The 25,836-nt window shown below is 40.6% G+C and overlaps 1 protein-coding gene across 1 annotated transcript in view; it reads left to right on the top strand.

Annotated features, from left to right (window-relative positions):
- The window catches only part of PTH2R (parathyroid hormone 2 receptor), a 44,865-nt gene extending 21,809 nt beyond the window's left edge, over positions 1-23,056 (top strand). Inside the window, exons 8-13 of the mRNA XM_087819611.1 lie at positions 4,344-4,404; positions 9,400-9,466; positions 15,722-15,816; positions 19,092-19,230; positions 20,794-20,835; positions 21,830-23,056. Coding sequence (XP_087675737.1) covers positions 4,344-4,404; positions 9,400-9,466; positions 15,722-15,816; positions 19,092-19,230; positions 20,794-20,835; positions 21,830-22,222 — 797 coding nt within the window. The 3' untranslated portion in view covers positions 22,223-23,056. The remainder of the gene's footprint in view (positions 1-4,343; positions 4,405-9,399; positions 9,467-15,721; positions 15,817-19,091; positions 19,231-20,793; positions 20,836-21,829) is intronic.
- The last annotated feature ends 2,780 nt before the right edge of the window (positions 23,057-25,836 follow it).

The following is a 25,836-nucleotide window of genomic DNA, read 5'->3' as shown; positions in this document are numbered from 1 at the left end:
TTCTCTTTTCCCCCCATCTCTGCCTCAATTTTCTGATAAAGATGGCACTTTACTCTTGGTTACATTTTGTTTTTTCAACTGCACATTTTAAAAAATGCAGTTAGTTCTGTATTTAGAAGGTGCCTGTCTTGTTTCTTAATCCCTTATTGAATGAAATTTGCCTCTATCTCAGCAACCATTCTTAATCTTCAGCTGTCAGATGAAATGTCAGATTGGGCAGATTGTCATATACAAGCACCTTTTCTGGTTCTACCTTGTAGTCACGTCCCTATGGCCAAGCTTTCATGTGGAATATTTTCATGTTCTGTACTCTCTGCAAATAATCAGGAGAAGGTACTACATTTCCAGTTTCATCATCTCTGTATAAAACGATCTCAGTCCAGTAAACATTATTTGGTCATCCATTTGGCAGTAAATATAATTGAAATACAGAGATGTGTGTAGTGATACCACACATGAGAAGCATGCAGCCTGACCCTTTAGGTTATTTTGGTTTTTGTTTGGCTGTTCTACGGATATGTGTTATATTCAAAATATTTAATTTATAAAAATCTGTTTCTATAACTATTTATGATAGTCAATATAGCACCTTTGCATAATTAAAATCTATTGTTTGCTGCAAACATAATTTAAAAATTTAGAAAAATAATTCTTTCTTCCCCTATGATTTTTAATGTCATTATTAATTCTACTAAAGGTTACCTTCAAGTTAAAATTACATTAACCATTAGAATCATTAAAAGATCTATATTTTGGCTCTACTTTATGAAAGATAAGGAACTTGGATTTCTCTGCTTACCACTTTCTCTACACTTTTAAGGTGTAGTTTGGGGTTTTATCCAATTATTTAAAATTATATAAATTATTACCTCTTTAAGCAAAAATAAATTATAGTCAACATTAGATTCACATTTGTAACAATTATGTAAATTTATCTCTGTGGGTTTACCTGGTTTCAAGATTCTACCTCTTCTCCACCAGTTTGATTTTCTGTCATTTCTGCCCACTGGCAACATTTAATTGAGTAAACATACTTTCTTTTCCACTGTAGCTCTTCTGTTTCATATTGACCCTTTTTTTTTTTTATAGTGCCTTCTATTCTTTAGAGCATTTTGTGGACTATGAATTAGATATATTTTTTAAAGATTTCTTTTGTTTCCTGTAGTAATTCCATCTTGGGAGGAGGTAGCTTTTCTACAGTTTCATAAATGCTCTTCTCTTTAACAACAAAAGACTTTCAAAGGCTCAGCAGTTTTCCTGACAGAGAGATGCATTTATTTGATATTGGCTTAGGGTCCCATGAGAACAATTCTGTGGAAATTATACACAGGGACTCCAGGGTTCCTTAAGAATGGTCAGCAGGTGGTGAATTCCAGCATCCTGCCTCGGATGGTGTGGGACCTGGAGGCACAGCCTGGAGCTCCGTGTCTGGGCAGTCAATACAGATGGCATCCCCAGGGGCATCGAGGCTTCTGGTTCCTGAGACGTCTGTAGCAAATCTAGGAATCCTCATGTCATGATGGGTCACTAATTTTTAGGACTAACTCTACACTTTATGATCAACCTATGATATCACAAGACTCCAGTAGCTGCACAGGATTAGGCGAAGGCTGAGGTGGGGCTCTGTGAAGCCTCGGAGGTGTCCCAAACAAGATGAAACTACATAGACTAAGACGAGGAGACCCTCTTCCTCTTTGGCTTCAGGGCATCTGTTTTATGCCGTGGGCTGCTGTATATGTTTTCATTTTAAGAAAGGGTTTAATTGCTAAAGCATTTTTGGCTCTTAGTCCCAACCTTCATTTTAAAGGGGAATACTAATGGAGACACACCATAACCCAGGTCTACTTATTTTTAGACCAGAGGTTGCCTCCCTCTCAAAGTCACTTATTTATACTGACATATTTTATGACAATAACTCAGCTCTCATAGTAAATGCATATATTGAGTAACATTCACATTTACATTAAATTAACATTTGAATTTAAAATAACATCTGAATTCCCAAACATTTTTTCTATATTTATGTGTTCTTAATTAGGCAATGATGTGATACCAAGATTGGTGATCAAAAAGCCTTAAAGAGCCCCAAAGTGGCTTCTGTTCTTTATTCCTCCGCGGTTGTCTCTATACTGGTCTTGTGAATGAGGGTCTTCCAACAGGGTGAGAAAAGCAGTTTTTATTGATACATGGTGCCTGATATAAGATACTTGTTATGATTATCATCTAAAACATAATTTTAACTCAAGTATCATTAATCAGTGAATGTAGAACATTCAGGAAATTGTCTGGTCAGGAGGTTGTAAAGGAAGCAGAAGGTAAAGACCTGCAGGTGAGGAAGACAACCAGCCACTCTTTAAAGACACTCAAGGCAGCAAAACAGCAAAGGGACCATGTCAGGCCTTTCTGAACCATCCTTTCAGAAGGAGCCATGCTCTCTCCGTGTCACCTGGTATCACTCTTATTTTTCTTCATAGTGCTATTGATAACTGAAGTCATGTTATTAATTTTGCCTCCCCCGCTGTAAGTTTCAAGAAAACAGGGATATTTGTTTAGCTGTTCATTGTTTTATCTTCAGAGATCAGAACAATCCTTGACACATAAATAGGCACTTAATTAATGTTTACTGAATGTATGATTATACGATGGATAGACAGGTAGATGGAAGGATAGATGGGTGGCCAGATAGATAGGGAGGTGAAGGTAGATAGATGATAGATAGAGGATAGATAGATGATAGATAGATAGATAGATGATAGATAGATAGATAGATAGATAGATAGATAGATAGACAGACAGACAGACAGACAGGATAGGATATGTGGGCTGAACCTAAGAAATAACTAATCTATTTTGACAAAAATAATTTTCTGAAAGATAGAATTCAAGCAGTTTAAAAAAAATAGGAGTTCTACACAAACAGTAAATAAAATTGGAATATAGAATCATAAAATTAAAGTCTCACAGGCAGGCCGAGGTTAAATTCAGTTAGGTGAGTGCTGAGGAGACCTCTCTATTGTAGGGTATCATCTTATTTTCAGTTCTTCATGGCATTTTTTTTCATCTGAATCTCTTTCTTCACTCTTTTGCTAAGAAGAAATATCAGGGAAGTTACAAATGTTTTCTTAAAAAGTAAAGAATTTAATATATATATATTTAAAAATATATCTTTATTGATTTCAGAGAGAGGAAGGGAGAGGGAGAGGGAGAGAAACATCAATGATGAGTCATTGATCAGCTGCCTCCTGCACGCCCCTGACTAGGGATCGAGCCCACAACCCGGGCACGTACCCTGACTGGGAATCGAACCGCCATCTCCTGGATCCTAGGTAGATGCCCAACTGCTGAGCCACACCTGGCCGGGCAAGAATTTAATATTGTTTTTAATAAACAATGTTCTAAGTTAGATTAAAATTTTCCCTGTCCCTTAGTAAGGTGCTTCCTAGCTTCTGTAGTGTTTTCATTATGGTCTCTCTCTCTCTGTTTTATTTTTTTTAAACCACCTTTCTAAAGGTCACACAATGAAAGTTATTCATTACATCCTTTCATCCCCTATTGCAATGTTCCATAAAAGTTATGGTTCGTAATTTCTTTTTTGTGATGTCAAAGTCTAGTCAACTATAGCACAAACTGAACAGTCAGCCTTTCCTGGGGGCAAAGGACTCGTGGCAACTCAGTGTAATGGATTTGACGTTGCAAGCTCGCAAGGTGTTTATCACTCAGGGAGAACAAACTGGCCAAACTAACAGCAGCCACCCTTTGCTAAGTTTTTAATGTGTACAAATGCTCCTGTCTTGAGCCAATATGAACAACAAAAAATTGTTTTTTGTTGAAGAGGCTAAACTGATTAAAACTTCCTAATTTTGTAACTTGCCGAATAGCCTCTCTGTGGCGTCCACTTTTAGAATGAAACCTGCTGATTTTTCGGGAACAACAGCACCCCTGCAGTCCTCCTGAGTCCCTCTTGTTGCTCTTTACTCCTCCTTGAAGCCACGTGGCCGGCAGCGAGCGTGGCGAGGGTCGGCCCTCAGTGCACCGGCCGCTGCCTGCTTCTGGCCCCAGGATCTTCAGTCCACTCCCCATAGAACTGGGCTCTACATCTCTCAAGTGAAAATTGGGCCAACTTTTATCTTCAGACTTTTGGGACCAAATAACATCCCTGTATTGGCTCACTTCTCAAATGGACCAGATGAAAATTAGAACTTTTCTTGTTCACATAGTAACATTTTTCATGTCTGTTTTTCCTCTCTCTACGTTTAATAGTATATTTTTATGCGTGGTAGATATAAGGAAAAAATCCCTTAATTATAAAAAAACATAGTCTCTGAATCCTTTTCTGATTGCAGGGTTCCCCGCAGTATTTGTTGCAGCCTGGGCTGTGGCACGAGCAACTCTGGCTGATGCAAGGTGAGTGAAAAAGAAGAGATGAAAGTAGCAGAGCGTTTGGGTGCCTGCTCTGCACTCTCATGGTCAGACTTATTGCTATGGACCGAACTCTCTCTCCCCAAAATTTATTCATGGAAGCCCTAACCCCCAGTGTGACTGTATTTGGAGATGGGGCCCATAGGGAGATAATTCAGACTGAATGAGGTCAGAAGGGTGGGGTTCTGGATATAGGATTAGTTTCCTTTTAAAAAGAGACACCAGATTGAGTTTCTTCAAAAAATTAAAAATGGAGCTGCCATTTGACCCAGTGATCCCACTTCTAGGAATATATCCTAAGGAACCCCAAAACACCAATCAGAAAGAACCTATGCACCCCTATGTTCATAGCAGCACAATTTACAAAGCAAAGATCTGGAAACAGCCCAAGTGCCCATCAGTAGATGAGTGGATAAAAAAGCTGTGGCAAATTTACACGATGGAATACTACGCAGCTGTAAAGAGGAAGGATCTCTTATCCTTTGGGACAGCATGGAGGGAACTGGAGAGTATTATGCTGAGTGAAATAAGCCAGTCGGAGAAAGACAAGTACCACATGATGTCACTTATATGTGGAATATAATAAACAAAATAAACTGATGAACAAAGTAGACCCAGAGACATAGAAGCATGGAACAGACTGAGAGATCTCAGAGGGAATGTGGGGTTGGGGGAGTGGGTGGGGAGAGATTAGTCAGAGAATTTATATGCTTATACGCATAATCTGTAGACACAGACATTGGTATGGGGAAGGCCTGGGGGTGGGGTGGATGCAGGGTAGAGGGGATCAATGGAGGAAGAAAGGAGACATCTGTAATACTTTCAACAATAAAGATTAAAAAAAGAGAGAGACACCAGAGGGCTTCCTGTCTCTCTGTGTGCGTACAAATATAGGTCTCATGGGCACACAGCAAGATGACAGCAGGAGACGCATCCCCAGAAACGGACCATGACGGCACCTGGATCCTGGACTTGCAGCCTTTAGACTGGGAGGAATGTGTCTGTTGTTGAAATCACCCAGAGGGCTATAGATTGTAATGGCAGCCGAGCCGACTCGTACATACACTTATATTACATGCAAAGGTGATTTAAAGAGGGACAGCTTTAACTCAGCCTAACTGCAGTTATGTTGGCCATTCTTTTATGTGAGCAGAAGCAATTTAATATCCACCGATTATGTACGTTTCATGACAGTACATTTTTGTTAGCTCCTGGGACCCTTTCTTTAATTTGAGCCTACACATTTGTTTCGCGTTACTAGGTATTTTCTTCAGAAATCATTTGTCTGCTGTGCAGTGAGGAAAACGCTCTGCTACGTGAGCACATGAACTGTGTAAAGAATCTACCCTGTTTCTGAAAATCTGAAGTCTGTAGATCATTATTTTGGGGTGCAGCCTTCCTACTCCTTGCTCCCAAACTCCCCATTCATCAGCTTCCCTCAGTTCTGGAACTTATTTCTTTGCATTTTTACTTCACTTTATCTCTTCATGCCATTTGGGTTTGTTAGTAATTGAGGGTTTTCTACATTGTTGTTGTAGACGTAAGAAATGTCCAAACCTGTGTAGAATAGTAAGAATTTATTTGAGCCAAACCGACAACATAAGCCAGGGAGCAAGATCTCAGATGCTCCTGAGAATAACAGTTTTGCAGCTGGTTTTATGCATTTGAAATTGAGGATGGGACATAGGAAGGTTGGTGAAGACAATGTGGGGACTGGATTACAGGATAGTTAGCAAGATTATGGGCTCTCTTGAGGGTTACTTCTGTTTTTATTTTTTATTTTTTTGAGAGTATGTTTATTAAAGCTGGGGCAGTGAAACAAGGAAGGGCTTAGAGTAGAAGAAGCAACAGGAGAGTGTCTAGGCGGGGCTGCTTTGGCTCTTTGAAATGTTACAGCAGTGATTTTCAAAGTTCAGGCGAAGAGAGCAGATTTGGGGCATCTCCAAAGGTTGGATGGGGTACCTGCTCATGCCTCTTACATTTGAGATTCATCTTTTTCTGGTCTGGCCTTTCAAAGCTAGAACTCTGAAATTCTCTGCATCTTGGCCATTTGGAGATAAGCTGATCAGACCTAGTTTTAGAAGATACTCTAGACTCTATTAAATATACAAAGGAAGGCTTTTCCAGTTCTAAAATTCTATCAGAAGGGTTATTTGACTATAGGTTAAGATAACTGAGTAGTTTAGTTTGGACAAATGAACTTAAAAAGTGAGTCTTTTTGTTTCTCTTTCTTTTTACTTACAAAAGCAAAAACACCTTATTACCTTCTCCCTGCTCATCCAAAGGACAAGAGATGCCGGCAGGAAAGGTGGGCCTGCAGTGGAAGGACCCAGAAAAGGAGCCCTCTGTCATCCCTGGGAAATCTGCAAGGCTCTCAGGGCTCCTTCTCTCCCCCTACCCTGATCAGATTGTGAGCTGTGGAGACAGTGCAGCTTTCAGCCAGTGCAATTCCCTGGATCCCTCTGGCCGAGCAGCATATCTCCTCTTTCCAGCTCTGGGTGCAGGGAGACCTGCGTTCTAGTCGTTCCTCTGGGCCTCATGCTCCACCATTCAGGGCCACATTTTTACTGACATTCATTCCTGCATTTCCCAGAGTGTTAAAATTTATTTTAAAAAATCTAAACAATGAGTACTTTCTGGGCCATGTTGACAAGCACAGTATGAGCTGGGACACTGAAGAACTAATGAAAAATGAGGATTATAGCATTTTCTTTAAAAAAATATGAAATCTCAATCGCCTCTTCTATCAAAGGGCAAATTTGAAACTTTGCCATTGAAAATGATCACAGCCAAGTTTTCCTATTTTTAGAGGTAGCTGGTTTTGCCCTATTTCCAAATACAAGAAATAGGTAGAGCTGGAATTGTGTAATTGAATTCCATGATGAAATGTCACTGAAGCAGAGAAAGAGGATTGTGGATATATTACCAAATGTCAAACCCAAAAAGAAAATTTATAGACTCCAAGAGTCTTATAGCTGGTGAATCAATGTTCAATTTATATTCACACGATCTAAGCCATGTTTCTTATGGTAGAAAGCCTTCCCAGGGTAGTGTGATAGACATTGTATACATCTAAGTAACTTTAAAAAAAAAATCTTTCTTGTTTGGTTGAATAATGTAAAAATTAGATACATGCAAATAATGCTATGAAATGTTCAGTAGTGTGCAGGTCTAAAATGTCCTTGTTTTTGATTTTCATGTTATTTAAACTTCAAGCCCATGATGTTGCTCATTTCAGTGTGGCAGAATGACAGTTTGGTCCAGGGGTCTGGTTTATTGAACTGTGGTACATGCTCCCAATGGAATGCTCTGCTGCTGACCTCCCTTTGTACTGATATGGAAAGAAAGAAAAAAATATAACGTTAAAAAGGAAATAGCACATTGCAGAACAGGGTATTCCTTGCATTTTTTTTGTTATGTAGGGGGAAATAAGATTATGATATTTGTATTTGCTTGTGTATGCATAAGGAAACACTGGAAGCATATTATAATAAAGTAATAAAAGATATTACCTCTAAGGGGCAAGGCTGACAGGAATTTGGGGAGGGACTGAGATGTCTCAATGTCTGCCTTTTTACAGAGTTTGGTAGTTTGGTATTTGAAATAAGTGTATTGCCTATATAAAAAATTAAAATTTAAAATATGTAGTTATTATTTCTGTGCTGAAAATGTGTTGGCTTCAAGGAATAGTTGAAATAGTTTCTTATTATCACAACTTGTTCATTAATTTAAAAGTAACTTCTTGATAGTTTATCATATAGAATTAAAAAATTATCATTCTATCTCTATAATATTTTTATATGATTTCATTTACTATTGCCACAATCAATGCTGGGTTTTGTCTAAGGAAAAAGAAGCTGAAGGCTTTTATTTATGTATCTTTAGCTTAAAAAAGTTCTTTAAAGTTCTACATTAAAGTTTTAAGTGGAACTAATTTTTATCAACTCTATGCTAGTTATTCTAGGGGAAGACCTTCACCACACACCAGACTGGTGAGGTTAGTCAAACTTACTTTGAAGCCAATTCAATCCAACAGATATTTATACCTACATGCCAGGTATTATTCCAGGCACTTATAATACAACAGGAGGCAAGAACCAAGTAGTCCCTGCCCATGTAGAACTTGAATTCTGGTTGGAGTGGGAGGGAAGAAGATAAATATAGCAATTAGGTAAATTATATAGTGTTTTCATTAAATATTGCTAAAAACTAACTTTTTAAAATTAAGGATAACATCATGCATCTTATACAAATAGAAATGAGCACCTGTCAAAGATTTTTTAACTCATTAATTAATGATGGAACCAGTAAGATATTATAATTGGTTCAAAGGAGAAATAAAAGAATCACGTGTTTGTATTTAGTAAGATGAATGCTGAAATAAATTTACAAATAAATGCAAAAACTTGTCAATATTCACAGGACATTAATCAATTATATTCCACCAAACACAGCTAATTTTAATTTCAATGGACAAAAATCATTTGCATTGCTTTTTATTACATTCCTATCAATAAGAATCATTCATGTTATTGTAAATTTTCTACTGCATTCCTATGGGTAAGAAAGATTCGCATTATTTTCAGTGCTCTATAAGTTGGGTATAAAATTGAATTGCTGTAACTTCTGAAAATGATAATAAAAATAAAAGCATCAGTTCCAATGGGAATAAAAATAAAGTACCAGTTGCACCACATTTAGAAGACTAATTTTTTTGTGGCTCTGGAAACGTGGTTTTGACTGGAAACGTGAATTCATTTTGTTACTATAAAGTGAATTCACCGATATTTATAATACTCTATAGCTAATAATATGGAAACCAGGACCCATTACACATTATTTTTCCACATTTTTTTCTTTTTGGTTATTTGCTTCTTAAGAACTCAGGGCTGGAGTTTTTTGTAAAATGTAAAATGCTACTTAATTCTCACTGTCTGTTTGCTTTGCCAATTTATTCATGAAAGCTTTTTCCTGTCTCAGGTGCTGGGAACTTAGCGCTGGAGGCATCAAATGGATTTACCAAGCCCCAATCTTAGCAGCTATTGGGGTAAGTTTAAAAGCCTGGATAGTTTGTGTGTGTGTGTCTGTTTTTAAAAGGATGCATAATTAAGCTGCTGCTAAAACCCTGAGAAAGTCTGTCACTGTTCTAGGAAGGTTTAGGAAACTGTTACATTACGATGCTGTTGAGAGAGTCTGGGTTGGGGCGCAGACTCTTATTTGTGACTGAAGCTGAGAAATTTATCTGCTGAGATTTCTAACTTGCAAAGTGAAACAGTAAGTGGTGATAGAGGTTCTAAAGGATTCACTGTTGGTGAAGAAATACAAATGATGCTACACTCAATAATTTTGGAAGGAAACTTTTGTAGAAAAGACCATGTTCATCTTCTTGAACTAAAATTATGACAACTGCAAAGCAAGAATTCTTAAATATTTTCCCAATATTACAATGTCCATTTAATCTCAAAATTCAGAGAAGAGATTCAAGAGCACCTTTCTGTTCACTGAGAGCTGCCTTTTTGTTACATTACTGCAAGTCAGGGTTGTCACAATTTCCTCTCCAGATCCTTCATTTTACTGTAGAAGCAGCCTGAGAGGGAGGAGATGAGCCCAGGACCCCCATGTCAGCCCTCTCACGGGGGGCCCCCCTCTGAGCTGCTCTGGCCCTGCAGCCAGGAAGGATGCTGCTGATGCTAACAAACGTGCACTGCTCCCCACTGCTGGGCACTGCTCCCCATCGCGCTAAACGAGGGGACTGCCCAAGGTCACGCAGCTAGGAAGCCATGGCACTTCAGGGTCACTGAGCTCCTGGCCTTACAATACAGTCTAACCTCCCGGATACACTCTGGCAAAGGCTGTCACTCATGCCCGCACCCTCTGCCGCTGTGCCTCAGCTACCTTGCTTCCCTGTCAGTCCCTTGGGCTTGTCCACTTTCAGCTCCCACTGTACACCTGCAAGGCTGGGCTGTGCTTGCGTCTCTCTTCACTTTAAATGCCACTTCCCTGTGGCCTCTGCGATGCCCCCAATCTAACCTAAGTCCCCTGTTATAACCTGCAGAGCACAATGAGGTTTGTTTGTTGGATGCCCATCTTGCCCACTACATTGCAAAGTTAAGTGAGCAGAAACCATGTTTTTTCTAAACTGTATCCCTAGTGCCTAAGAAATTTCCAGGAAAATAGTGGTCACTCAGTAAATATTTGTTAAAAAAAATAAAACATGTGTACACATTAGATATCCTGGGGAACGTAAGAGGAAAAGGGCAAGTAAAAGCACAAAGCAAATAATTACAGAACTTCTCAGTCATTTCATGCAACCTTTTATTTTCCTAGAGAAGGAAACTGAAGCCCATGCAGATACTGGGCACATGGCTAGTGTAGCCAAAGACTATAACCCATATTATTGCCCATGTATTCTTCATTTGCATTCCCAAACATGTCAAGATTGTTTCTTGCCCAATAATTTCAATAAAAATAAATAAATAAAAAGGTTGTTTCTTGAATTTATGGAAAAAGATCTTTCCATATTTATAGCAATATTTATAGTGTTTTTATATATTAACTTTAGAATAAATTGTTTTTTAGTCTGGCATTACATGTAGTATGGTTTTATGTAAATAGATAGGCTCCCTATATGCTGTCAAAAATTATTTGCCAAGAATTTTAAATGTAAGTTAGATTCCTCACTTAATTCTGGCTTTGGGAATTATAATAGCATAGATTCTATTAATTGGATTTTTGTATATCTGGGAGTAAAATCTGATAAAATGTGGTCAGACTTTCTAAGCAATATATATGAAGTAAAATAAATTTAAGAGAATAAAGGAGGTTGTAAAGAATGAGTATTTATAGGTTTTAATTGGAATACGCCATAATAAAATAATTGAATTTTAGCGCTAAGCACAGACTTCAGTACAAATTTGGAAGGAGCCACTTGATTTTGGAATCCTAGAATCTAAACTTGTAGCACTCTTGTTCTCTGTGTTTTGTTCACGTGTTAAAATTATGTTAAAGAGAGCTAGAATCATTAGAATACATTAATTTTTTTTTTGTCCTGAAAATAAATCTCTCCTAACATAACTACTAATTATTCACCTGCAACATCTTGATGTTGATTTGAGGATGCTTTTAAATTCTTCTATATAACATCAAAATCTGAGAGGACTATTTCCTAACTGACAGCGGAGCGGGAAGCATCGTTCTGGCCCTGCGCCTTCCAGGGCCTCATTAGAGGGATCAGGACGTTCCGCCGGAGAGCGGGAGGCGCAGGCCGGGCAGCCTGGTCTGAGCGGTGAAGGTGAAATTCACAGATGGGATGATTCTGACCTGCTTGCTCAGGGCACTGTCCCTGGGACACGCGGACCCGCGTTTATATTGGTGTCCGCTAAGAGAGACTGTTACAACGGAACAGAAGTCAGACTATAGACAGAGTATAGATGGGAAATTGAGCAGAGTTGCTCATGGGTACTTAGGGGATGAACTCGAAGATGCCAGATAATACGGGGTGGAGGGAGGTTTGGTCCTAGCAGAAATCTGAGACCTTGGATTTAGCAGTTAGGGAAAAGAAAAAGAGGAACTCTGTGGTATTTGTCTTAATTGTTTCCTTCGTCCTGTGTTAGTCTATTCCCTCCCTCCCTCCCTCCCTCCCTCCCTCATCCTTTTATCCGTTGTCCACTGATAGGCGATCAAATGGTCTTTCTAGTCCCTGTTCAATGTTATCCTTACTAAAAAGTATTTTCTTTTGTCCCTGGACAGAGTCAAATCTTTTACTTTCTATTCATCATTTGATGAATACATTTTTAAATATATTTTTTAAATTTATTGATTTTAGAGAGAGAGGAAGGGAGAGAAAGAGAACCATCGATTTGTTGTTCCATTTATACATTCACTGGTTGATTCTTGTATGTCTTGACCGGAGATTGAGCCTGCAGCCTTGCCATATCAGGATGATGCTCTAACCAACTGAGCTACCCCGACAGGGTGAATAAATGTTTTGAGTATCTTTTTGCTTAAGGAATGTCTCAGAATCTTTTGCATCAACACTCAACTTTGAGATAGGCCTTTTTATTATTCTCAGTTTGAGTCCCAAGCGAAGTATTAACTTGCTTAGGGTTATACATTTAGAACGTGCTAAAGTGAGGGTCAAACCCAGGCAGTGTGGTTCCAGAGCCCACAGTTTTTTTGTGTTTTGTTTTTTAATCCTCACACGAGGATATGTTTTTATTGACTTGAGAGAGAGAGAGAGGAAGGGAGTTGGGGCGGGGGGGGGGGGAGAGAAACATTGATGTGAGAGAGAAACATTGATTTGTTGCCTCCCATAGGTGTCCTGACCAGGGATCGAACCCGAAACCTGGGTATATGCCCTGTCTGGGAATCAAATGCACGACCTTTTGGTGTACGAGACAACACTCCAACCAACTGAGCCACAGCAGCCAGGGCCAGAGCCCACAGTTTCTGCTGTTAGAGGTGATAGGATGGAAGCTTGGCCAATGGTTCCCAAGGTGGGGCACATACCTGGTGCGTGAGAAGATTTAGGTGGTACGTGCAGTCATTACATAACATTGAGTCATATATTGAGAACACTGGTCCCTTTCCAACCCTTCTGAACACATCAAGGAGAAATTCTCATTTTGGTACTGGCCTTTAACACAACCCTAACATGTGGGGTGTGTTTCTTTGAGGGTGGACAGTGGAGGACAGGCAACCCAATCTAGATAAAATTCCACATGACTTGTTTCCATTCCATTTATTTTTACAGTCATCTCTTGTTTATAGCAGCTTCTCCTGGTTTTCCATTTATGGTAATGATATGAAATTTAAATTTCAATAATTTAATAAAAGTGGATTGTTTGAAGAAAGTATTAAATAATAGTAGGTGAATAATTGATAAGGCAAAGTCATAGTGGTGGCACGCTATGTAACTGCCTTTTGGAGAACACTGAACTAGGCAAATTAACAATGAAATTTGGAATTACTGCCAAGGGCCTGATCAGTGTAGCCAGTGAATATCCACATGGTTGTGGGAGGCTAGTTATATGTTTCATGTGATCAGGCTCTTTAAAAGCGTATTGCACAAAAAAAAACAAAAAGAGAGTAACAAAACCCCCCCAACAAACAAACAGAAAACCAAAGGAGCTCACAGGGAAATGGAGACAGTAAGTAAAATGCAATACACTTTCGTTTTTGATGTAACTATGAGAGCTATGGTTCGCATTATAAATGTCGATGGATATTTGGAAAATCTGAGGCAATCATGGTTACTTTTTTTGGTCATATTTGGCATATTTACTTATTTTTAGGTATTTATTATAACTCACAGTGCCATTATGCACCCCAGCTAAGAACTAACCTCTGTGTTCAACATGTAGTTTGTGGTGGGTCACGGGCTTGCTCATCGAAATGATAATCTAGTTTGAATGACTAACCAAGTAATGGCTCCTGGGGAGACCACATGCTACTTAGAGTGCATTAAGGAGACCTCCAGATTTTCAGTGTTTTTCTTATAAATGCTTCTTCCCTCAAATACCTTTCAGAACATCTGAGGGAATTCTGAAAAAAGGAATAAAATGGTAGTTCTAATAAAAGCCTTTAAAAATTTTTTAAGTGATATATTTTAAAATATATTCAGTGCATTTTGTAAAATATGAAAGAAAGGAAACAAACAAGGTCAAAGCTTCTCAGCTGCTGTTAGTGATTCATTTCCCCTGATGTGTAATTAAAGGACCTTCAATCAGGAAAAACAAGGGCTGGGGGTGACAGGGATGACTGGTAGGAGAGGAAAATAAAATGGATAAAATTTCATCCAATCTTTGATAGAATTGCAAATACCTAATTGATGCCTTCCCCTGAGGAAGGTCGCCACTCCAGAATCCCTTTCCTTTTTTTTTTTTTTTAAATATATCTTTATTGATTTCAGAGAGAGGAAGGGAGAGGGAGAGATAGAAACATCAATGATGAGAGAGTCATTGATCAGCTGCCTCCTGCACTCTCCCTGCTGGGGATCGGGCCCGCAACCCGGGCATGTGCCCTGACCGGGAATCGAACCGCAATCTCCTGGATCCTAGGTCCATGCTCAATGGCTGAGCCACGCCGGCCGGGCTCCCTGTCCTCTTTTAAGTCAGTCACATTTAGAACTTCAAATGAAATAAAAGCTTTACCATTTACCATCAATGCTGTCCCGGTTATTAATTGAATTCCAACTGACAAAAATGAGCTACATACTTTGTCTTCATGCCCGTGCTATTGACAATAAAATTGTAATGGTATAGATTAAGGATTTTATCTATTATTTAAATGTTCAATATTTAGCATCAGTATACATATAAACAAAGCAAAAAATTTCTTATGTTCATGATTTTGAAAAATAAGCCAATATATGCTGTTCAGATTCTAGACGCGTAGCGATATAAAACAAGGGGCGGGGCAGAACCAAAGCAAAACCCTTATAGCTGCTGGACGCTGGTTTGGGGGGTGATCTTAGGCCTGCTGGCCAAGCGGGCCTGTCGAGGACCCCATAATTAGTCAGGACCTGCCCACCTGAGATGGGCACCGGTTTTTCCTCACACAGTTGTAGCACATTGGGTGAGGCAAACATTTAAATGTGACAAGTGCTGTGGTGGGCTTGGGTGTCAGGAACAGCTGAGAAACGTGACATTCCGCCGGAACCTGAGAATGCAGTGAGCTAACCTAGCCCAGGTGGGGGAGCCGAGGGACAGAAGAGCCAGACAGAGGCGACTCCGGAGCAAAGCTTCAGGGACGGCCCGAGGAGCAAGAGATTGTGTGGCTGAAATTTTGAGTTTTTTTTTTTTTCTGGAGGAGAAAAAGTTTTATTCAATATTGTTTAATGAAAGACATTTTTGCTGTTGTTGTTCTTGTGTGTCTTTAAAAAAAATATTTTTACTGATTTTTAGAGAGAGAGGAAGGGAGAGGGAGAGACAGACAGACAGAATCCCCTAAACAACTCTGTTGGGCCTTCATTTCGAAAGGGCAATTGGTTGCATTTATGTCATAACTATTATCCTTTCTCCTGCCAGTCTGCACCTTGGGTTAGAAATTCCCCAGGGATTCTGGCAGGTCATCCCCTGGTCTTTCTAATTTCCAGTGCTATTGAAACCTTTCCTCTTTGTGGGTTCATGAGGGCAAATCAAGAATCACCAGCTTTCCAATAGCTTATCTCAGTGTCCCTCACTGACTCGTATGGAATGGGCAATTTTCAGTCTTTGAATACAGGGAAGTTTAATTTATGTAAATTTTAGAAACTCTTGAAGACAAACTTGATAATTCTTCGTAATCTTACTTTCTCTTTCAGCTGAATTTTCTTCTGTTTCTGAATACGGTTAGAGTTCTGGCTACCAAAATTTGGGAGACCAATGCAGTTGGGCATGACACAAGAAAACAATACAGGTAATTCCAGGGCAGGCGTACATCAGAGGAAATATTTTGGTTACTATTTAGTGTAAAGAACAGGTATTGATTGATCTGAAATGTCTCTAAGGGAGACATTTATGATTGTGTATTTTTGTTTGGTTTAATTTATGATTTATCAGAAAAGTATACACACACACATGCTTCATGTGTGTGAGTGTGTGTGTGTGTGTATATATATATATATATATATATGTATATATATCCCTCCGAAAATCTCTTGTTGATCTTGGCAGACAATTTTATTTGTGTTCTTTGTTGTTTTTTGCAGCCAAGAAAGTAACGATTTATTAAGCACCGTACTGAGTCACCCGTAGCTAATGCTCAGAGACCTGGCTCTTATTTCATTCTTAAAATAATATACCATAACTGAAAAAAATCAAGAAAGTGGATTGCTATATTGTTTTCAATCTTTTCATTGAACTGGCACCTACCAAGTATAAATTTTTAACTTTCAAATGTATTGATTGAGCAAGGTCCATTATTCTATCTTTCATGAAGAAACGGGCAAATTGAGTGTTTAGGATCATTATCAAACTATATTAAGGGTGTGTCTGAGTCTCCCAATGCTTGTTTTAAAGTTCTGGATAATAGTGGCCTCTGTCCAGCTGGATGCATATATATCCAGTAGTCAGGTAGATTCAAATTGATATTTATATTCCCCAAACTGGTAACTATTTCTTTCCACCCTGGATTGTTCTGAAATGCTGTCTCAGACACAGAAAGAAGAAATCATAGTCAGCATCTGGATTCTGCCTCACAAATTTACTTTTAAATTTATATTTCATTTAGTTATTGCCTTTGTCAAACAAATATTCTTGTTAAAATAAAACAATGAAAAATATATTTTCAAATCATGGCATCTAAAACAGTTTTTAACATATTTCTGTGCACATTACTGTCTGAAAGACTGAAAGCATCTTTCAGAGCTGAGAAAGTCTCTCTAGGTGAGCTTGCACACACAAGGAAAGACTTCTGAGAAGTATATGATATTAATTCATTGATATAGTGGCTTAAAATTGAAATATGTTGATACAATCAGCTTTAAAAAACTTTTTACTTTGAGATAATTGTAGAATTACCTGCAGTTATAAAAATAATTCAGAGAGACCCCATATACCCTTTAATCAGTTTCCCCTGAAGGTGACATCTTGCATAATAGCAATTTACAATCACTTATTTTAAAACAAGATTGATGTGAAGAAAATTAACCAATCAGATTTAACAACAGAACTAATAGATTTTTTTCTTTTCAAATTACAACTCAATTCCTTTACAAAGTAAGCAAAGATTGCCAGGACTGGAAGAACATGGGAGATATGAAAAATGCAAGATTCGGTAGAAAGCAACAGTTGAATGTTTTGGCTAATTTGACTTTCCATTCAATATTACACACAAATAATATTTAATATTTATTATTTTTGGAACGAATTCAACTGATATTTATTATGTAGCATAATAGTAAAGAGGACAGATTTTAAGGCTGAATCTACTACTAGCTGTGCAACTTTGGGTGAATACGTTCCTTTTCTGAGCCTTTGTCTTCACCTGGATGTGGGATCATAAAAGTACTCTCACAGGGTTGTTGTCAGAGAGAGAGAGAGGTGTAGAAAAGAAGGAAAGATTAATTCAAGGCCAAGAGGGATCGAAAAGGGAAGAAGTAGTATATATTTTTAAAGGTATGTTGACTCTTAAAAGACAAGTAGAGATTTTTCAGAACTTTTTACCTGGGGAGAGATCAGCTAGGGAGAGAAATTGTAAGAATTGGGTATCTTTTCTACGTAGGCCACTGAATCCAACAAACCACTTGACTTTTTTTGTATTCCTCTCATGGCTTTGCTCTTGGACCCAGAGCCGCCACCATATTTCCAGCAAGCCAGAGACCACTTTCAGTTTTGCATCCCTGAGTCACCTCATTAGACAGCTGTGCCTTTGCAGACAGCTGGGCTGCAGAGATGTACAATGTGCATCGGTGACCAGATGGACCCTGAAACAAACAAATCAGTGCCCAGGACTGCTGAGTGATTTGGTGTGTGGAAAAGCCCATCTTTGTAAATGAATAGACAGATGGATGACCCATGTATAATTGGCCTAGGATATGCCACAGTAATCACAAACAGTGGCTTAAAATAACCCACTTGCTCTCTCACAGTTTCTGGGGGTCTGGAACCTGGGCCTGGCCTACCTGGGCCCTCTGCTTCAGGGTCTCTTACGAGGATGCAATTAAGATGTCAGTCAGGGCTGCAGTCTTATGTTAAGGTCGGACTGGGGAAGAACTCACTTCCAAGTTTATGTGATTATTGGCGGGATCCAGTTTCTTGCTGGCTGTTGGCCAGGTTCCACTTCTCCTTGCCACATGGGCTTCTCAGTAGAACAGCTCGAAACATGGTAAGTTGCTTCACTGAACCAAAGGAGAGAGTCTGCTAGTAAGATGAAAATTACAATTGTATGCAACATAATCACGGAAGTGACATCCCATCATCTCGGCTGTACTCTATTCAGGTCTTGCCCACATCCAAGGTGAGAGGATTAACAAAGATGTAAATACTAGGAGGTGGGAATCACTGGGGGCCATTTTAGAGTCAACCCATCAAATTGGAAAACCTAGGATTCCTCCAAATACACGTGTATATAATGTATATAAAAAGGCAGTTAAAGGAAATAAGGTAAAATTGATTAGCTTTCAACCCCTACCAAACCCCAAAATGAAACCTAGAACTATGGACAGTTTGAGATAGAATAGTTATATAGACTCTTTGGAGAAGGTGACTACATGTAGCTTATTAGAAAATATGAAATGACAAATGGAGATCCATGTGTAAGAAGAAACTAGGGAATAGCTGATTTTAAAATGAACAAAACAAGCCAAAATGCTGCCTATGAAAGTAAAGACAGTTGACAGACAGAGGTAATACTTGCTTAAGTCTCAAACAGAGAAGTTAAAGAGGACTTGGGACAGAAAAAAAGGCATTTCACAGCTTTATGAAAATAGTATCCTTTAAGCAAGAAGAGCAGAAATGAGATTAGAAAGATGTAGCGGATAATAATCATGGGAAGCGAGAATAAACTACCTGATTTAGTATAAAAATGACAGGAGGAGGAGGGAGGGGAAGAGCTAGCAGAAGTCGTGGGCTCCAAAGAGACAGGCAAAGTCAGCCCCTGTTAGCTCTGCTAAGCTTGTTTTCCCCCCAGCCAGCTGTCTCTCCTGAAGGGCACTCGAAATTGTTCAATAAAAAGGCTTTGCATTCTTTCAGGAAACTGGCCAAATCCACGCTGGTCCTGGTGCTGGTCTTCGGAGTGCATTACATCGTGTTCGTGTGCCTGCCCCACTCCTTCTCGGGGCTCGGGTGGGAGATCCGGATGCACTGCGAGCTCTTCTTCAACTCCTTTCAGGTAGGGCCTCCTAGTAACCCGGTCCTTCTGCTTTGCTGCCTCACTCTCCCCCCCTTGCCGCCTCTTTCTCTGCCTCTGGCTTGCACGCCACGGTCTCCTGAGGCCATGAGAGGGCGCTGTTCTCTGAGCCTGTGCTTTTCCATCCTGCAGAGGTCAGGTTCTGGGGAGGACGGGAGCAGCTGCTCCTCTGGGCAGGGCTGGGCGGCCAGTGGAGGGAGCGTGTTGGAAACGGCTGTCCCCACCTACAGAGTAGGGACCTCTGTGCGTGTAGGGAAAACGAACGACAGCAAAAGAAGGAGAAGGCAGGGAGGAGGGAAAAAGGAGCTAAACAGAGAGAGGTGGCTCCTGCACATTCTGTGTTGTTGGAAAATAATACCATCGTCCTCCACGGGGCTTGCTGCGGGCACCGCCTGCCCCTTCTTCCTCCTCGAGCTCTTGCTGCAGCCTCCTGCCGCCTTCGGCCTCGTCTCCATGCAATAGTCTGAAGAACTTTAAAAATTTAAGTTTGGCCTGGCCGGGCGTGGCTCAGCGGTTGAGCATTGACCTGGATCCTGGAGATCACGGTTCGATTCCCAGTCAGGGCACATGCCTGGGTTGCGGGCTCGATCCCCGGTCGGGCGTGCAGGAGGCAGCCGATCAATGACTCTCTCATCACTGATGTTTCTCTCTCTCTCTCTCTCTCTCTCTCTCCTTCTCCCTTCCTCTCTCTGAATCAATAAAGATATATTAAAAAAAACTTTAAGTTTGATCATATCACTTATCTGATAGAAGTATCCGAGGCTTCCTATTGCACTCAGAATAAAATCCAGATTCCTGGTGTGCACAGCCCTGCGTGGCAGGGTTCCTCAAGCTCATTCCTGCCTCAGGGGTCCATACTTGCTGTTCCTTCTGCCTGGAATGTTCTTCCCCTTGATATTCAGAAGGCCTGGCTGCTTCTTGTCACTCAAACCAGCTTAAATGTCACCTCCTCAGGGAGGCCTTTGTCGAGCTCTTTACCTGACACATCTTCATTCTATCAGCACCACTCGTCTCGCGTGCATAACCCTTAGCATCTTACATTTTTCTCCTGTGGCTGTGTGTTTATATTTCCCCCTCTGTATTTCCTGCTAGAATGTAAGGCCTAAGGGAACAGGGACCTTGTCTGTCTTGATTAAACTGTCTATCCCTGGCATGCCAAGCACTTCGCATTGTATAAGTTCAATAAATACTTTTGAATGAATGAAAAAACAGTATTTCTTTTTACCATGTAATACCCTTTGTTTGCAGGTTCCAGCATTCACAGGGTGTAAATATCTCTTACCAACAAGGGGATATTCGGTGACCTTGGGTAGCAACATAAATGAAACTAATATAACAGAAATCAGCTCTTTGCGTATGTTAGTGTGTTTTATTTACATACTTGCTTGGTTCCGCTGACACCAAGGAAGATTTCAGAGAAGTGTAATGTAGATGTAAGGATCTGGAAACAGTAGGAGAGTAACGCCTAAGTTTTTCTGGAGGAATCGTGTGACGCAAGATCTGTGGTCTTCGTAAACTGTCAGCTCCTCTGTGCTTTCTCTCCAGGGTTTCTTCGTGTCCATCATCTACTGCTACTGCAATGGAGAGGTAGGTCAAGGAAGCCCGGATGCCCCACAGGTCTCCATCACAGTGTCACCCACAGCTCTTTAGGATCCCCAGGAGTTGCAGGAGAAAATGGGCAAGGAGAGATGTCTTAATCATAAATTATTTTGAGAGAGCAAGAACGCATTTCAGTAAGCTAAGGCCAATTCAGTTGTAAACCCTGATATCAAAAAAACCCACTCATTGGAATGCCAATGGAGACTTGGAAGGACAGTGAGCCTCATATTCCAGTTAATGCTTAAACTTATTAATCAATTTCAAGGTCTGTAAAAAACTCAAATACGTATTCTTGGGACAAATCGGTTGGAACATTTTGATATTTTTTAAACTACAAGGTGATGGTGGGCCGATTTTCTTCCATCCGGGAGTCAAACTGTTCTTTTAGGTGACATCAGCTCACCAGGCTCCCTCCCTCCCATGGCATTTCCCAGTAAGCTTCCTTCTGGAAAGGGGCACAGGCCGTAGAAGTGAATCTCCCGCTAAAAGAAATGGAGCCAGAGCCCCACCCTGCTGAGAATGCACTTGCAGGGCCTGCTTTTTGGTGTACAGCCCTCTTTCCCGTTTCCTCCTTCAGGGCACCTCTGCACGGCGATAGGGTGGCCGTCACATTGCAGGCTGGGTCCCTTTCGGGCCATCCCTCAGCCACAGCTGCCGCTATTTCTCTCTTTCTCCCCCAACCGCAGGCCTCTCTTTCCTCTCCCACAGGCCAGATGTTTCTATTGGCTGCATTTCAGCCTCTGTTACAATGCTAACCTTGGACAAGCCCTTCACCTCTCTGTAAGCCTCAGTTTGCTCATCTCCAGTAATAACAGAAGGTTTTTTCGAGACCGAGAAAGAATATATATGCCAAGTCCCCTGCCACACAATGGACCCTTAACGAATGATTAGTGCTGTCACTGAAATCAGGGCAGGCATTTGCCTTGCAAAGCTTCAGGGGCCCCGCTGGTGTCTGACGCATGATGTGGGTCTTGTGGCTTAGGTGCAGGCCGAGGTGAAGAAGCTGTGGAGTCGGTGGGATCTCTCCGTCGACTGGAGAAGGGCGCCCCCGTGCGGCGGCCACAGGTACGGCTCCGTGCTCACCACCGTCACGCACAGCAGCAGCTGCCAGTCCCAGCTGGCGGCCGGCGGGCGCCCGGGCCTCGCCGGCAAGGCCACCAGGACGGCCGGCCGGCAGCCCGACGGCCGTGTGACCCTACCCGGCTACGTCTGGAGCAGCTCGGAGCAGGACTGCCAGCCACATCTGATCCTTGAGGAGACCAAGGAAGGCAGCGGGAGGCGGGGAGAGGAAGCTTCGCTGGAGCTGGCTTCCAGGCCAGGGGCAGGCACCCCAGACCCCGAGGGGAGCAAAGGAGAGACCGAGCATGTTCTCTGAGTCACCATCTGGGCCACCTGGCTGTCCAGGAGCAGATGGTGCAGGAGCTGGGCTGTGACCCCTCTGCTGGAGCTCCAGAGCTGAAATCCAGGGTTGACCGGCTACTTTGCAGAAGCTTTCGGGCCCCATGAGTTGGCTCCTCTGAGCACTAAAGACACAAAAGGAGACGTGTCCGTGGCCTAGTTGGTTACCTTATTTTGGCGTCAGGTTCTCGTCTAAACTGATGTGTGATACTTGTTCTGCGATTGTTGTTTCTCCGCTGCTTTTGGGTGGAAAACGTTTTAATGGCTTGGCTTTTGTTTTCTCTTGAAAATCCCACCCTGAGAATGACAGAGGCCGTCTAGTATGTGTCGTTTCCTTTTAGGAAATGAGCTCTCTCTCCTTCTCTCGCTTGAATGTGCTGCTCTCACCACTTTCATTCTGTCTGTGTGTGGGAGCCAGCAGGGTCTGAACATGTATGTTGAAAGGTTAAAGATCTAAGAGCAAGGACACGCCGGAAAGTAAGTTAGCTGGACTTTGGTAAGATAATGCATCGGGGACAGTTAAACATGCCTCTTTCTGGGAACAAGGGAAATTTCTTAAAAAAGAGTATTGCACATAGTCCTCCTTTTGAATGTCCCCATCTGTGACCAGCCACATCTCAGGCCTTCACTCCTTTGTAAACCTTGACCTGCCACGGGGTTTTCTGTCAGTGAGCTTGTGTCTGAAAACTACTTTTGTTTGTAATCATTTATATTGATTGTAAATCACACTGCATCTATGCCTTTTCTTCTTTCTTCTATTACTATATTCCAAATGGCATGTGGGATAAATTAAAAGTTTGTTTTAAAAATACATTTTGGGTCACGTTTTAATGTTTTCTTACAGCACCTCAGTTTGCTTTTGGGAACCAAGCAAATGTCCCTTCTCCACATCCATAGAAACCAGCATATAGCTCCAGTACTTTTCTGAACTTGAAATTTCAGTGTGTTGCAGTAGTAAAATATTTATTGGGTGCATGTCAGTTACCCAGCATCCTGCTAGGTGTTTATAAGCATTAATTTGTTTAATCCTCCCTACAAAGTTATGGAATAAGTCTTATCATTGTCACATTTTTACAAATGCTATTGTGACCCAGAGAGATGGAGTAGCTTGCCCAGAGTCACACAGCCCGTCATTGACAGAGCATGGTTTCAGGCATAGATCCACTGACTTCAAGTCCAAGCTCTGAACCATTAATGCTATACTGTCACCAATATAATGTCACCCATTGACCAATAAAAAGTATGAATGACTTCCTTCTGGGTAGAGAGTGCTTCAGGAGCTCTTATTGTAATATGTTTTAGTCTCTGACTCTCATGAAGTTTTAACTCTAGTAGGGGAGACAGATACACATGGGAAATGAAAATATCACAGAGCAGTGCATTTCCACGTGAAACGACACGGGTCCCGATGATCTATCTCACTTTGCTGAATGATTTAATCAACATGCACTTAGTGTCATGATGAGTAAGGCACTTTGATGTCTACACACCCTCTTGACAGCTATTACACTCCCTTTCCATGCTCCTCCTTTCCTTCCCCCTGTGCCACAGTATAGGCCTTTCCCTTCCCTTCCTGTTTGTGAAGGTACCATTGTGCGTATTTAATTAATCTGATTCACTTCTATATTGTCACATCCCCACGGTGCCTCCCTATTAGGAGAGAGCTATCCTGGGCTGAACCAGAGATTAAGTGCAGTTCTATTGCTAATTTTGTGCAAGCCCTTGTAAAATCAGTTAATTTCCTTTGTAGTTCAAGTTCTTTAAAATGAAATAATAGTTGTCTGCCTTAAAGAGATGATCTGATGAAAAGAGAAATCACATATTGAAAGGACTTTGTAATATAAAAATTGCGCACTTATACTTGGTTTGGATTGTTCTATTATTGTTTTCAGTTAAATTCCTTTTGCCCCATTATATTATAAAAGGTCTCATTGGTAATTGCAACATAATTGTTATTCTAAGGCTAGACCACTGCCTCTTTACATGAACAAGTACAAATAAAGCCCTCAGAGCTACCAAGGTTTTCCTTAAAGTTTAGTCATTCCTTAACTCAACAAACATTTACTTTGAGCCTATTATGTGACAGACACTATGCTATATACTGGGGCCACAACAAAAAATAAGACATAATCTTTTCCCTCAAGAAACAATGAAACCCTCAGTTGCTAGGACTCTTGATCTCATCTGTGTACACACATTTTTTTCTTCTAGTTTTTTGTAATGTTTGCATCCAGTTAGACAGCTAGGGCAGTAAGTTATACTAGTCTATTGATTTCATCAAGTAAAATATCAAGCAGTTATCAAGAATTGGCTGATCTAGATCCAAAGGTGCAAATTACTGGCTGGTAAGCTAAATTTGGTCCGTTACTGTGTTTTATTGCTCTATCATTAGGTTGTAGTATATTATTTAGTTGCCAACATGGAAAATTTAAATGATTCCACATAAAAATTTACTTTCTTACTTATGAAAATATTAGAGGACCTTATGTGACAATAATCAGCTCCTGTAACTCAGTGGTGGCTGGTGGCTGGTGGCTGGTAGATGGTAGCTGGCCTCTTCAGATGGGGCAGAGGGGCTCTAGGATGCCTTCCTAGCCACACCTAATTGTTTCTATTACCTTTCTGGGCTCCATCCCCTAATCTAAACAATACATTTATATAGAACTTTAACAAATTTTTCTAAAATGTTCTTGGGGGCGTGACATCTTATATAATTAAAATTTTTCTGATAGGTTAAACAACCAAGTATTTTTATATGTAGTGGTATATCTATATCTATATCTTTTATTGATTTCAGAGAGAGGAAGGGAGAGGGAGAGAGAGAGATAGAAACATCAATGATGAGAGAGTCATTGATCGGCTGCCTCCTGCCTGCCTCCGACTAGGGGTCAAGCCCACAACTCAGGCATGTGCCCTGACCAGGAATCAAACCATGATCTCCTGGATCCTAGGTCAATGCTCAACCACTGAGCCACGCCTGGCCGGGCTGTAGTGGTATTTAAGTGTGATATTCTGTTTAGATGAACCGATTAAGAGAAAAACTCATCCCATGATGTCTGTGCTTTCAGATCCCGCCCACATTATTCAAAGCTTCACTTTCTAAGTCATCACTCCGAGGTACTTATTGCTAATACAACAGATATTTTTCCCTTTGGAGATATAGCAACTTCTAGATGCAAAAGGATGAATGGTATGATAGGTTCCAGGGGTGTGTGAAGACAGCTTCATATGGCTTGTTGACATGGGTATTATATTTCGATAGCTTATTTTCCCTGGAACCAAAAAAAAAAAAAAAAAGCCTGACATCAGTGATAATCAATTTTCACCATCTAGTGTAAACAGGCCACATAGCTCTTACTGTCATAGCATTGTCTCTTTCTGCTCTTGCTAAATAACATGGAGCACTTTTGCTTTGCAGGTTCTAAAGTTGTCAAAAAACCCTCACAACTCCTCTGTTTTTGATTCACTGGAAGAAAATAGATAAGGTATGTGTGAGTTGCAGTATATTATTTATACCCAGAGATTAATGTTAATGTAATTCAGAGGTGATCTCCCTTGGAGATTACATAAGAGGAATAATGCACCCCTCTC

The sequence above is a fragment of the Miniopterus natalensis genome, chromosome 8 (genome assembly GCF_054644295.1).
Source record: "Miniopterus natalensis isolate mMinNat1 chromosome 8, mMinNat1.hap1, whole genome shotgun sequence".
Classification (NCBI taxonomy): Eukaryota; Metazoa; Chordata; class Mammalia; order Chiroptera; family Miniopteridae; genus Miniopterus; species Miniopterus natalensis.
This window is presented reverse-complemented; position numbering and strand designations above follow the sequence as displayed.